At 33.6% G+C, this 13,793-nt stretch overlaps 1 protein-coding gene across 1 annotated transcript in view; it reads left to right on the top strand.

The window, feature by feature from the left end:
* The window catches only part of CSMD1 (CUB and Sushi multiple domains 1), a 1,041,152-nt gene that overhangs the window by 923,309 nt on the left and 104,050 nt on the right, over nucleotides 1-13,793 (top strand). Inside the window, 2 exon segments of the mRNA XM_079329059.1 lie at nucleotides 8,929-9,117; nucleotides 12,905-13,082. Coding sequence (XP_079185185.1) covers nucleotides 8,929-9,117; nucleotides 12,905-13,082 — 367 coding nt within the window.

Raw genomic sequence — 13,793 nt, 5'->3', positions numbered from 1 at the left:
CTTTCTGCCTGTTTCTTTCATTTTCTGCCCTGAAACTAGTAGTTAAATATTTTTTTGTTTGTAGACTGTAAAACATGTTCTTCTAGAGGCAGTGATGTAGCTTACTCAACAAGTGTGTGGTTTTATTATTCTTTTCTTCTACTCTTCCATTTCTTTCTTAGTCCAATAGAACTGTTTGGTCTGCTCTGGAATAAATGGGAGTGTGATGAAGAGGGCATGATACAATAGGACCTACTACTTTTTGGTCCATTCTAACCATCTCTCGTTAAAATCAGTTGCTTTTTAGATAAGTTGCATGCTTTCTACTTCTCCCACTTACAACTTGTCAGCTGTCAACAAACATATGATCATTGCCATTAAAATTTTATCCTATTATATAAACATAGGAAAAGCAATTCACTTAAACCAGAACAAGGTACTATGAAATAGTACATTTTTACATTACATTACATGGGCTTTATCATAAAATATTTTTAAGTGTTAAAGATTGTGTCAGTAGTATTCTCAAAATAAAAGAAAATGTCAAAAAAGTATTATTCATTGAAATTCAGAAACTTGTAGTAGTATTTTCTAAGTATTTATAGAAAAAATCCAGAAAAAAAATTTCTCAACAATAGTAATAATTTGATAAGACTTCTCATACCTAATTTATTAGTCTAATAGTTATAATAGTAGAACAAAAATATCAGAACCAAGAAAGAGATACATTTAAATTAACTGATAATTGTGTAATTCTAGTTTCAAATAAAAAATATAACTAGAATATATATCTCATTTTGCAAAAACTGTAGTTATGGGTATATTTTCACTACCAAATTCATATACATTCATTCAGTTTTATGTTTCCCATAAATGAGAAGAAATTTCTCTTGTAAAGACAACTCATGTAGTTCATTTTTATGCATTGCTCCTTACCTATGGAGATAGTATATATATATGTGTGTGTACATATGTGTATATGTGTGTCTGTTAAAAATTTATGGGTTTAAAATATTTGAAATACCCTCACAACATAATTCATTTTATTAGAAAGTCAAATGCTGGAAAAAATAAATTAATCTAAAAATAAATCATAAAAAGTATTTATGATTTATTGTTTGTTTTTTTTTCTCCAATGTGGAAAGTTGGTAACATGGCTGTGTTTAATTTTTAAGTAATTAGAATCTACCAGCTAAGCTCACTCTATTGTATTTATAATTTACTTATGTTCTGTTTTCTATCTGCTTTATTTTCTTCATTGTACAAAAAAGATATGGGACTTTTAATCTTTAAAAATTACTTGTCTTGCATGTGTTTATTGTTCTTCACAAAGGAGAAACTCTCTGTTGCCTCTGAGATCACAGATTGTACTAGCCTTTTCTACAGAGAATATCTAGCAAATCTATGATCATCATATATTATAACTTTTTGCTATTGGGCCAAAATGACTTGATCAGCACAATTTAGAACATATAGGAAATTGTACACTGAATTAGATATCCATAATCTACAAACTTTGGAAAGTATTGTGTCAGTGTATTCCCTGTTCTTCTCTTGCTCTCTGAAGGAAAATGCCAGTGGTTTACAATTAAGCAATTTTATTGTCTGCTTTATTTTTTATTATACAAAGTATATGTTAGTTTTGATAGCTCACTTTTCTTTTTCTGGTCCAGATCTGTTGCCCTTGATATTTTTTTTTTTTTTTTCTGATGGGTTATCTCTGGATTTTCCTACTCTTTTTAATATTGCATTTCTCAATTACTCTCTCTTCCTCCTAGACTATCTGCAGTTAGTGAAACTCAACTTCAAAAATAATTCCTGATTACTGAAATGTTATTCTTTTCCTTCTCCTTTCTTCCCTATTAGAAGTGTTTTCCTTTCAGTAAATCAAATGCCATAATTGTCTTAGCCTGGTTTGTTTGGATGATGGAATTTAGCATTGTTTTGCTGTCTGGCTGTCACCCTTCTGAGTATACCTTTGTTTGGAAATTTTGAAACCATTGGCCAATTTCAGTCAAATTTCAGAGTTCTGAAATAAAACCCTTGTTGAGAAGAAAGATGCAGCATTAGTCTATAGATACCAATTCAGTTCAGCTTGCTGGCTACCCAGTTGGAATATTCTTTGTCACAACTCAATTTAATATGCAATTTCTTCCCTAATTGCTATTTATGGGATATAAATGTGAGAGGGAAATAAAATATGAGAGCTTAGTATGGGTGTCACATTCGAAATCTTATGGGCAAAAATACCCCTGATATATACAGAAAGCTAAGAGTTTCTTTTTAGTCCAGTTGATGCTCTCACAGTTAATTTGTCCACTTTTTTAATTTCTAGAAATGAATTTTCAAAGCAAAGCAAATGGACCTGAGCTCCTGACATCTTTGTACATTTAACCAATTTTTTTTTTTTTTTCAGACTGCTTCTACTTGTTCTCCTTTTCGGATGTTCTAATATAGCATAATTAGGGGGAAAAAAGGTTTTATAAATAAAAAAAAAACATTATTTTTCTAATAGTGAAATTAATTTAATTTACCCTTAAAAAAAATGGAGAGTAGGCAAAAAGAATCCATAGTTACAGTCACAATTGCCAGATCCATTCTAGTTGTCTTAGTGAATGTGTTGCGTATTAGGAGTGCCCGCAAACTTGCATAGCTTAGTTCTAATCAGATCTGTTGTATTTAAATTATATTAAAAGGGTTTTAAGATTAAATTCAGGGGTTTTGCTATGCAATACAAAACTCAGTTCAATTCAAGGACTGATTTAAAAAAAAAAAAAAATCCTTTTCTTCTAACCAGGGCATTAAAGTAGCAATTTCTTTTTGCCAGGTAAATACTTTTTTTGTAGATACCAATCCAAAAATAAAGGGAGATGGGTGATAGCTATGCTTATTCAATCAAGCTTGCCTACTATAAAGAAAAAAATAATTTTCTAGAGATCTTAGCATTTTATGAAGGATAAGGTTTTTTGATAACCCCTCATTTCAAGGGAAAGTAAAGAATATGAACTTTGTTGAGTGAATTACGAAACTAATGCTTTTTCTTATTTTTTCTACTGATTTTCTGAAGGTGGAAAAATGATTATGACATTGAATCTTAATATAGCTCGGGATTGTATTCTGAACACATTATTTTTGGAAAGAAGAAAAGTGAATACACAGAGAACTATAAAATATTTTCTATCTATTCTTGTAGGGATCTAGTGCTGGTCCTTAAACTCATGAATTCTCACAGCACAGGATTTGAAAATATGACCTAAATCACTTGTGTATTTCTCAGTGCATTAAAAAGCTTTGTCTCCTTAGCAGAACCCTGGGGAAATTACAGCTCTCAGTGCCACTGCTGATCAGATCCTTATTGTTTTATGCTCTGATATTTTCATGTTCTTTTTTCCCTTCAGCTTTGCAATTGCAACGCATAGGGAATGGTGGATATTCCATTATGTTAAAGATGGATTACTGAATTTCTGTGTGTTGTGGAACCTTTTGTTTCACTTGTAGCAGGAGGGAAATGGTTGCCTATTGAACTACTAGAAGAAGTTAGAATATTTTTTTTTTCAAGACAATGAAAGGACTTTAAAACTGCCTGATTTTTAAATAGCAGCATTTAATTACATTTTTCTACTGTTGAAATAAATGTTGTACTGTTTAGTTTAAAAAGGGAAGCACTGAGAAAGACTCTCTTGTTATGAGTATTGCTACTTTGCCACCTATGTAAAACAACAAAGAGAGAAAACAACCAGAAATACTTAGAAGAGCATTTATAAATCTCATTTGACTGGTGATCTTGAGGTTCTGAGACCCCCATATATGTTCAATCTCAATATCTGAGATATAAACAGTCTCTGTACACTAGGTCTGAGAGCAGTCATGGAAGTTTGATTGGCAAACCAAGTTACGCCAGGTCAAAAGAAATAAATCATTTTTATGGCCTTTGAGAGATTCATAACAGAACTTAGTGTGCTGAAGAACACAATTATTCTAATTGATCTTAAGATATATTTGTGTGTTTTAATTCCTGTCCGTATATAATAGTTACCTCAGCTTGTTCTTGAACATTTTTTTTTCCCCATGTATCTTTCTCTTTAGGACTAGAGCTTCTTTAATGGAAGCAAAATAAATGTTTGATTTGTATTGTTTTTACTGTGGAAATCCTAGTCCCTATTATTGGAACTATAAGACTATTTTCAGTCTGCTCTGAATTTCATTGTAAGATAAAGGTGGATGTGAAGCAAGAATGTTACTCTCATGTATTTGAGAGTTTGAGGAATATGGTCTAGAAAATACAAAGAAAAATGTTCTAATTGCCTCCCTTTCTTCCACAAGCACGCCTGCACATACAAACCATGGTTTAAACAGGATAAATCTGTTGGCCTTTATCTGGAAAAATGATAATTATGATGGAGCTTCTGAATCACAGGAATCATGGAATGAGAAGGGGATTGTTGAAAAGTTACTATATTTCTGAAATGGTTTCAAATTATGTCATAAGGCAAGAACGCTAAAGGAAATAAAACACAATGTTTTGAGGACTTTGTAGCAAATTGTTTTCTAAATCATTGAGTGATGTTTCATGATCCTAGTCCTGAGTCATGGCGTCTGTAAAGATTATATTGTTTGGTGCCTACAAGAATAAACTGAGGCTCCAGATTGCCAGTCTGGGCTGCAGCAATCTGCATCTTGGGCTTCCACAGAAAGAGGCATGGCTGCAGATCACAGATCCCACCTGGAGCACTGCAGTGAACTCTGATGCTTCCAGCACTAGAGAAGGACGGTCCTGGTAAAGTGGGTCCAGAGGAGGACTGCAAAGTAAACAGCAAGCTGGACCACCTCTTCTGTGAAGACCTGGGATTTAGCCTGAGAAGGTTTCAAGAAGTCCTTATTGTGGCCTTTCAGTATTTAAGAGGATATTTTTTTTAAGAAGAGACATTTTACTTGCTACATTTACTGAGGCCTTTAGTGAGAAAAGTCAGGAGTTTTAAAACAAAAGAAAGTGAATTTAGATTGGATATAAGGAATATAAAATGAGGGTGGTGAGACACTGAGGCAAGAAAAGTTGTGAATGCCTAATCCCTGAAGGTCTTCAAAGTCAAATTAGATGGCACTTTTAGCAATCTGATCTACTGAAATATATCCATGACCATGACAGGGAAGTTGGAACTAGGTCAATTTTAAAGGGTCTTTCCAACAAAACTCATGGTAGGCTAGTCTAGTCTGAGAAGTGGATTTTTTAATTGAATCAGTATTTATACACAACATGATACTGGAGGAATGTACAATAAGCCTAAATGAAAGTTTTAAGTTAGCTAATTGGAGCTCTCCTAGCATTTGAGTGATTGCATGCTCAGTTCTCTGCTAATGCATTTTTCTGTAAAGCAATTATTTCCATGTTTTAGTTTTGCAGAAGTATGTGGCACTTGAAAAGTCAATAAGTCACCCTAGTGTTTATGTAAGATGGAAAATACATTTGAAACATCACAACAAGATAGCAGAGAATTAATTACATTTCTTTTGTGATTTCCAATATTTTCTAAGAGGAAAATATACTACAAATATATGCCAAATGGCTATATGAAAAAAAAAATTAAAATTCAAGCATTTGGCTGCTGTCAGTATTGGAATGAAATCTTTTTCTCAGATTTCCTTTACCTTTTATTTTAGACTCTCACTAAGGTTTTTGTCTGCAGTGAAATGGAATCTCAGTTTGTAAAGCTCAGCAGCAAATAAGTCTTTGGGCATGACACTCATAAAAAGAGCTTTCTATAGCAAGGTGTGATATCAGGATTTGTTGGCAGTATTCATTAGTCATGACTATTGAATAATGAATTGCTCTGTTAAATCAGGTGTTATTACATATATCAAAAGAACAGAGAAGAATATAATTAATGTTTATACTAACACTATAAAACATATTTCCTGAGTGGCCTGTAAATCATAATATCACAGTCACATGGATTACCTGACCAATGGTTTATGAGTCATCTATAGGATTTATAACAGAAAATAAAAGCAGAATATGTTAAAATTTTATACCTTATTTTCTAAAATAACAAATAGCAAAACAAACAGTTTTGCTCTGCTCATATGCAAATGCTTTCAATAAATGACTGACCTTCAAATTTATGGTGATCTGCTTTAGGCACAATTTCTCCTCTCACTAAAACAAATGCCTGAACAGATCCCCAAATTCTGTATGTTTCGTTTGCCTCATTTACAACAGGAAAAAAGCATATGCTTTTCTCAATAAATAGTGACTCGAATTTTAAAAGCTTTTTTTTTTTTTTTTTATTTACAATTGAAATGATAGTAAGGGATGCTGTCTACAAACCTATGGGGCCTGATGGGATTCATCCAAGAGTCCTCAGAGAGCTGGCTGGTGTCATTGCAAAACCTCTCTCAATGATTTTGGGGTGGTCTTAGGAGTCTGGAGAGGTCCCAGCTGGCTGGAAGCTGGTGAACATTGTCCCAGTTTTCAAAAAGGTCAAGAAGAAGGACCCCAGAAAATACAGGCCTGTCACTCTCACTTCAGTGCCTAGTAAAGTTATGGATAATCTTATTCTGGAGATAATGAGAAACACCTGAAAGACAGCACAGTCACTGGTCACAGCCAGCAGTTCTTCATGAGGGGAAAGTCCTGCTTGTCAAACCTGGTTTCCTTTCCTGACAAGGCAACCCACTTAATGAACCAAGGGAAGTCAGTTGATGCAGTCTTGTCAGATTTCAGCAAAGTTCTTGATAGTTTCTTACAGCATCCTTTTGGACAAAACGTCCAGCACTCAGCTGGATAAACACATCATGTGATGGGTGAACAACTGGCTCATGGTTTGGGCACAAAGGGTGACAGTGACTGGGGTGACACCAGACTGGGGGCCTGTCACTGGTGGGGTCCCACAGGGCTCCATCTCAGGCCCTTTGCTCTCCCACATCTTTATAGGTGACCTGGAGGCAGGGCTGGAAGGGAGGCTGAGAAAGCTGGCAGATGAAAGAGAACTGGGAAGAGCTCTTGACTCTCTTAAAGGCACAGAGGCCCCGCAGAAAGTCCTCAGCAAATTAAAAGATTGAGCAATCCCCAACCATATGAAGTTCAACAGGGGAAAGTGCTTGAGTTTGCACCTGGAATGCACCAATCCTGGATGAAAGGGCAGGCTGGGTAACGATGCTGGAAAGCAGTGCCACAGGAAGTGACCTGGGGATCCTGGTCCATGGCGAGCTGGATCTGCTCTGCACTGGGGTAGCCCTACCTCGAGTGCTGGGGACAGTTTTGGTCACTGTAATAGAAGCAAGATATTAAACTATTAGAGAGAATCCAAAGGAGGGCAACAAAGATGGTGAAGGGCCTTGAGGAGAAACTATTAGGAGCAGCTGAGGACACTTGGTCTCTATTCTATTTTTAATGTAATTTGCTAAATACATTTTTATATAGTTTAATATTTCAGTCGTAATACATGACTCTTCAGGGTCCTGTACTCTTAAGTAATCTTTCTACTATTTTGTATAAAGATGTTGATAATAATAACATTATCTGTATTAGTAATACATAAATGATAGCAGGAGTAATAGTAACATTAAAAATTAATGAGCCATTACTAGATCATTACTAAATTTAATGAACCACAATTAGGGAAAATAAAACTTTTTGTATTTTCTTTCAGTTGCAATTAATGTTTATTCTTATGTTTTGAATTTATTTTCATAATTGTTTCTTTATTTGAGAGAAAGGTGATCTAATTTTTTAGAGGATTTCAAAATATTTCTAGTACCTTCTCTTATTTTCCAATTTTCTAGCAAACACTGAATTCTGAATTCACTGATGGAATTAGGAAAAATAAGAAGGGCATCTCAATGTAAATCTTCTTTTTATTGCACAGCACGACTGTAATTAGCAATGACTAAAAACCTTATTGACAGTAGTGTACTTCAGTGAAGCAATTAAGTACAACTTCACTTTAAGTAAGAATTAAGCATATCTAAAATATATGTTTAGCTTAATCTTGCTGAAATGGCTCGTTTAAACAATCAATTTCAAAATAATAAGTATACACTTCTAAGATGAACGTGTTCATATTGTAAAGGTTAACTTTGAAAAAAGTAACAAAAGATTTGGTTCAAAAACATGTTCATCATATTCTCTTGCTGTATTTTAAGGGCTGGGACTTTACAACACAAGTGGGTACAGCACACTGGTATTTATTATTCTTGTTTGAACTTTCTTCTGACAGATGTATTCCTTAATTGGAAACTGAGTTCTCAAAAAGAGCAGGGTACTCATCTTTATAACATCTATTTCTAAAATGGCATTTACTTACTATTCAATCTATGTGAAGTTGTTTATAATATATAAATAATTCTGCAAAACATTTATATAAAACAGTCTTTTTATTGCTTCATGTGGAAGTGCTTACATTATCTTTATATCTTAGTAAATGTTGTTAATGAAAACTCCTTCTGAATTTTCATCACAGTGATTTTTATGAATTAAATGTGTTTCATTAAATAATATTTTGATGTGCTCGAAAACTTGAAACCAACAAGAATTAAAGTAATTTTTTGCATGGTGATATGTATAAAAGGACCTTTCCCTTCATAGGTATTTGTAAATGTTTAGATTTTTATGGTGCTCTGTTGTGTTAAAGTCATTCATTAATTCTTTTAATTTTTTAGGTCCTGTGATCTTTTGGACATAGTATAATACATATTCAAAATCCAATGGATTATGAAAATCTTGTATTTCATAAAGTTTTAAAGAACTAATGACTTTGTTGTACATTACTAAAATATTTTTGTATGTTGCAAGTGGAGATTTTATTTCTTGTTATGTGGTAATCTCTGAATTATTGGAGTTTGACATTCCAGTGTTTACCTATTATTGAATGCATTACTGATTTTATATTAATGTGTATTTCCTGTCTTGAGAGCTGATTAAGCAATAAATGTACTTCTGTTCTCTTTCAGCTTATGAGTTACAGAACTGCCCTGATCCTCCTCCTTTTTTGAATGGCTATATAGTCAACTCAGATTACAGCGTGGGACAGTCAGTGTCATTTGAATGCTACCCTGGATATGTTTTGAGGGGGCAGCCTGTTCTCACTTGTCAACATGGAATCAACAGAAATTGGAACTATCATTTCCCCAGATGTGAAGGTAACTCTTTGGAAGTACCTTTGCTTCAGAGCTCACAATGCATTCTGATTTTTGTTTACTTGTTTGTGTGCCTGTACATAAGGCGGCTTTTGCTGAAGTACAGTGCCTTCATCCTAATATGTTGTCTAAGCAGATACAGGCAGAATATTATACACTTTTATGAATAATAATTTTTATTAATTTTGTTCCTCAGCAGTGAATTTTTGTTCCTGTTAATAGCTGTCAGTTGTATTGATTATGAGAACTCTTGATTGTGCCAGAAATTATCTTAAACTCTGTGAATGTCTATTTCAAGATGATACCTTTATTCAAAAACAGTTAGGTTATGGAGACACCTTTATCAATGTTTTGAAAGAAAATACAAAATTATTCATGCTAAAAGTTCACTGTAAACATATATGTAATATTTTTCTTCATATTAAACATATGGTAAAGTTTTAAAATATCAATTAAAAATTGATATAAAAGTGTAAAGTGTTAACAGTCGGTGGTTTGAGATTTTGTTAGAGACCTAGCTAGTTCAACACCTCATATTTATATTTTAATGATATAGATGCAGTACCAAAGTGCATGTAATGTTTACTCCCTAGAGAAGCATATTTCCTAAAATACATAAAGGTGTACAATAGGAGAAGCAGATTTTTATGGTAAAGATAATAATTTTCTATATTCTTAGATGAACAACAGTAAATAATGTATGTTCAGTTTGAAATGACATGCGAGAAGCAAATTAATATTTATAATGATGTGAAGATAGTGTCATTCTTACTTTTTCCTGTCCCCTCATCCATTGTTTTAAATCAGTGGTTTTATCTTCACTTTCTAACTCAAAGAAGGCACTCCTCTGCTAGTGACATTTCTGTAATTCACAATGTACATTTGGCCTGGTTCCTGTGCATGTGAATCCTACCTTCCAAGCTACCCACAGTCATCTGCATCTCCTCCAAAAAGCTGAGGCCTGAATGCATGCAACTCTACTGTGTGTGCAGCTGTATACATTTATAGGTACCATTTCTGACTAAACAGCAGATTGCTTTCTGTTTTAACTGAGCATTAAGAGTCTTCTGTCTCTCATTTAGCACACTACTTGCTTTGTGGAAAAATTCATCTGGGTACATTAAAGCTCCACCTAGTACTGCTGAAATTATTATGATGATATATTAAATTTTTTTCTGCAGGAAAAACAAATTATTACTCTGACTGTTGTAATTAGACAGTGGATCTGAGAGAGAAACCAGTGAAATAATGAAATAATTTTTCTAGCTATGACCAGTTTCGTAGAAATTTGAATCAAAAACTTTCTACAGAAGATTGCATATACTTTTGAAGTCTGAGAATCTGCATATGGGAGAAAATGAGATTAATTTCTGCTCAAATAATCATAGCAGAAATTAATCAGTCCTATAGTGGTGCTATGTCATATAGTCATGCTCTAAGACTTTACTCCTGTGCAATCAAGTTCTGATGATTTTCCATAGATGTCTTGGTATAATGTACATGATTGTCAGTAAATTGCTAGCTGTGTTTGGGTAGCTTTGGATGGAATTTAAAAAATGTTTACTGTCTTTCCATACACAATGTAATTAGGTGTAAATAGATATGAGAACAAATAGTATGGCATTCATTCATTTATAAATCAACATGTGGTCTACTGTTAGCAATTGATAGTTTAGAAGATTTGATTATACACTTACTCATTTCAAAAATCTATGTTTCTTCATGCCTGTCATTCAAACGGTAACAAAATGACATCTTTAATTTAGAGTGATTTATTTATTCACACTAAAGGTCTCTTTATCTTGTGTGAAATCTAATCAGTTACTTCTGTTTAATTTTATGTTTTATGTGATTTTTAAAGATCTTTGGAGAAAGCCTAGCAACAGCTGGATGTATTATTTACTCTACTAGAGTTTTGTTACCAGTGACACTTTTTTTTCTGACAAAATTTATTGATCTTTCATGGCTAACAATCATATAAGAAGAATTAGACTGTCTTTATTGAGATACAATCAATCTGCATTCCTTCTTGAGTATCAGAGAATAATGAAGGAAAAATAAAAAGTGTGCAATCATTAACAAAATTAATAAACCTGTCAAAAATAAACTCAAAATATATTTAAATATAAAAATTTAATCAGAAAAATCCTGTATATTAATTAGAAATTAATATCTCAACACCTATATTTCCCTGTAGCATAATTGCCAAAGGAGTCTTAGTTGTAAACATGGAGTACTGTGGATGTGGAGAGAACAGAGTAGATTTTGAGACCAGACAAAGTGACCATGGCATGATTGTAGAAATAGTAAAAAGTGGGTTTGAGTTGCATTTTCATCAGAATTCCTAGATCTGATAGACAGTGTCAGATGCCCTTGGCCTCCACATGCAACCAGGAATCAGACAGATACAACCAACTCTTCATTTTCCTGATCTGGTTTCATTAGTTGGCCTCGAAAGATTCATGGCTCAGGAGCTAGTGCCTTTCTGTTCAGAATCACAGAATCACAAACTGGGTCAGGTTGGAAGGGAGCACAGTGGTCCCTTCATCTTGTCCATCCTCCTGCTCAAGCAGAATCATCCTGGAGCACATTGCACAGGATTGCATCCAGACAGAAAATGTGCTAAATGCATCATGCAAGTTAGTATTGAAATGGATGAAGAAGGTGAAGTGGTTAAAGCTTCCTTAGCCTGTCCTATAAGTCCAGAGATTATTGAAAGAACTCCTCCAAGAAGGGTTACTCATCAACTACCCAGATGACCTTCTACCACAACAGTACTTTTGCACCATACAGAAAATGAGATCCTTCTGCATTTCTCAATCCTTCTTCCTTTTTCTTTTTTTTTGTTTCCGGGTTTTTGTTGTTGTTTTTTTTTTTCCTTTTATCAGTTTTTTCTGTTTTCATTTTCTATCATTTGTTAAGTTGAAAAAGAAATGAAAAAGGTCTGGAGGAGAGTCACAGGAACACTGACAATAATAATATAAGCTTAATGGTGAAAGCTAATGAGAAATGTTCTAGAGCAAGGCTGAGTGTCTATAAATGAGATTAAGGTGTCATTCTAATGAGCGAGACTCACTAATTTATGTTAATGGCCGTATGTCTGCTTGGAGACATGTTTTCATCCATATTCAGTCCATTCTTCCAAACTGATACTCAAAAGAGCACATTATGACATATTTGCTACCCTTGAATAAAGTCAACCTTTTTACAGCTTTGTTTTGGCTACAAACTTCATTCAGCAAGCATGGGCAAATTTGTGTCTGTATGTCCATTTTACTTGTCATAAGGATAAGTACCATAAAATCTGCAAATGAAACACCATTAAAAATGACTCAAACCTATCACAAATAAAGCATAATGGTTTTGGACTAGTGAAGGAACAATCAGCCTATTTTTTCCAGAATTTTATTCCAGTTCAGATAGAGTTCAGTTGGATGGAAACACGTAAGACCTGTTTGCCTGTTTGGTTTTTAATCTTGAATACAAACAAAAGAAGCCCCTTTTAAGATGGTGTGTGGATCTAGTTTCAAGAATTATATGCAAACAATATTACCAGAAGATTTTGATGAATTTTAAGAAATGAAACCTAAAAGACATAAGCATAAATTACCCTTAGAAATGTCAATATTTATTTGAAAAGCAACCAACCAAGGAAAAGGCAGCCTTTAAAACTTAGGTTGTCTTGTTTTGTCTTCTGGAGCTTTAAGAATTTGGAAGCATTTTGATATTTCACTTGTAATATGAAAAACTATTTTCTACTACTGATATTTTTCATTTGTTTTCTTTTCAGCTCCTTGTGGCTATAATGTAACTGCTCAGAATGGTACAGTTTATTCCCCAGGATTTCCAGATGAATACCCAAATTCCAAGGACTGTACTTGGTTAATTATTGTATCTCCAGGTCATGGGATTTATATCAACTTTACCTTACTTCAGACTGAACCTGTGAATGACTACATTGCAGTTTGGTATGCAATTTTTTTAAACAGAAGTGATTCTAGTTGATTTATCAAATCTCACTGTCCCAAGCTACTGATTTTCTTAGTATTGGTGCTTAGGTTGTCATATGTGCTGAAGAACAGCATAAAACAACTTCTAAGGTTATCTGAAAAACAAATATTTATCACTGTCTGAACTCTATAAGAATGCTGTTTCAGAAGTACTTTGAAGCTCAAACTCAGTTATCAATCAGATCATGTTTGAATCTTTCTTCTCTAAGTTTAGGCCATGTAAGGTCAAAGTGGTGTAATAATCTGCACGATGTTGAATTATGAATTCCATGAACATACAGACAATATATGTTAGTTTTTTCAAAACTTTCTGACATCTTTACACATTAACTAATTTAGGTATTAAGTAAGATTTTCTTAAATTTTCTTAATATTTCAATAAGCTTGATAGACATACCTTTTATATTTTCTAACCCAGAATTTCAGGCCTTGTACCTCCATGTTTTTAATCTTCACACTGTATGTTCATCTTCTCTGAATTTGTGTTTCTTTCCTCACAAAACCATTCAATCTCCCAGCTAGTCCACTATTCCTGTAGCTATTGGTGAGGTTTGTTCAGACAGTTAATTTATGGAGATGCACAGCTGTTTCTGAGCAGCCATTTGGTTGCCTCTGGTATTTGCATTACCTGTAAACCCAAAATACATCACAGATTGTCTTCTCTGGCGG

The sequence above is a fragment of the Erithacus rubecula genome, assembly GCF_903797595.1.
Source record: "Erithacus rubecula genome assembly, chromosome: 2".
Taxonomy (NCBI): Eukaryota; Metazoa; Chordata; class Aves; order Passeriformes; family Muscicapidae; genus Erithacus; species Erithacus rubecula.
Note: the sequence above shows the minus strand (reverse complement) of the source record. Positions and strands in the feature narration are given on the sequence as shown.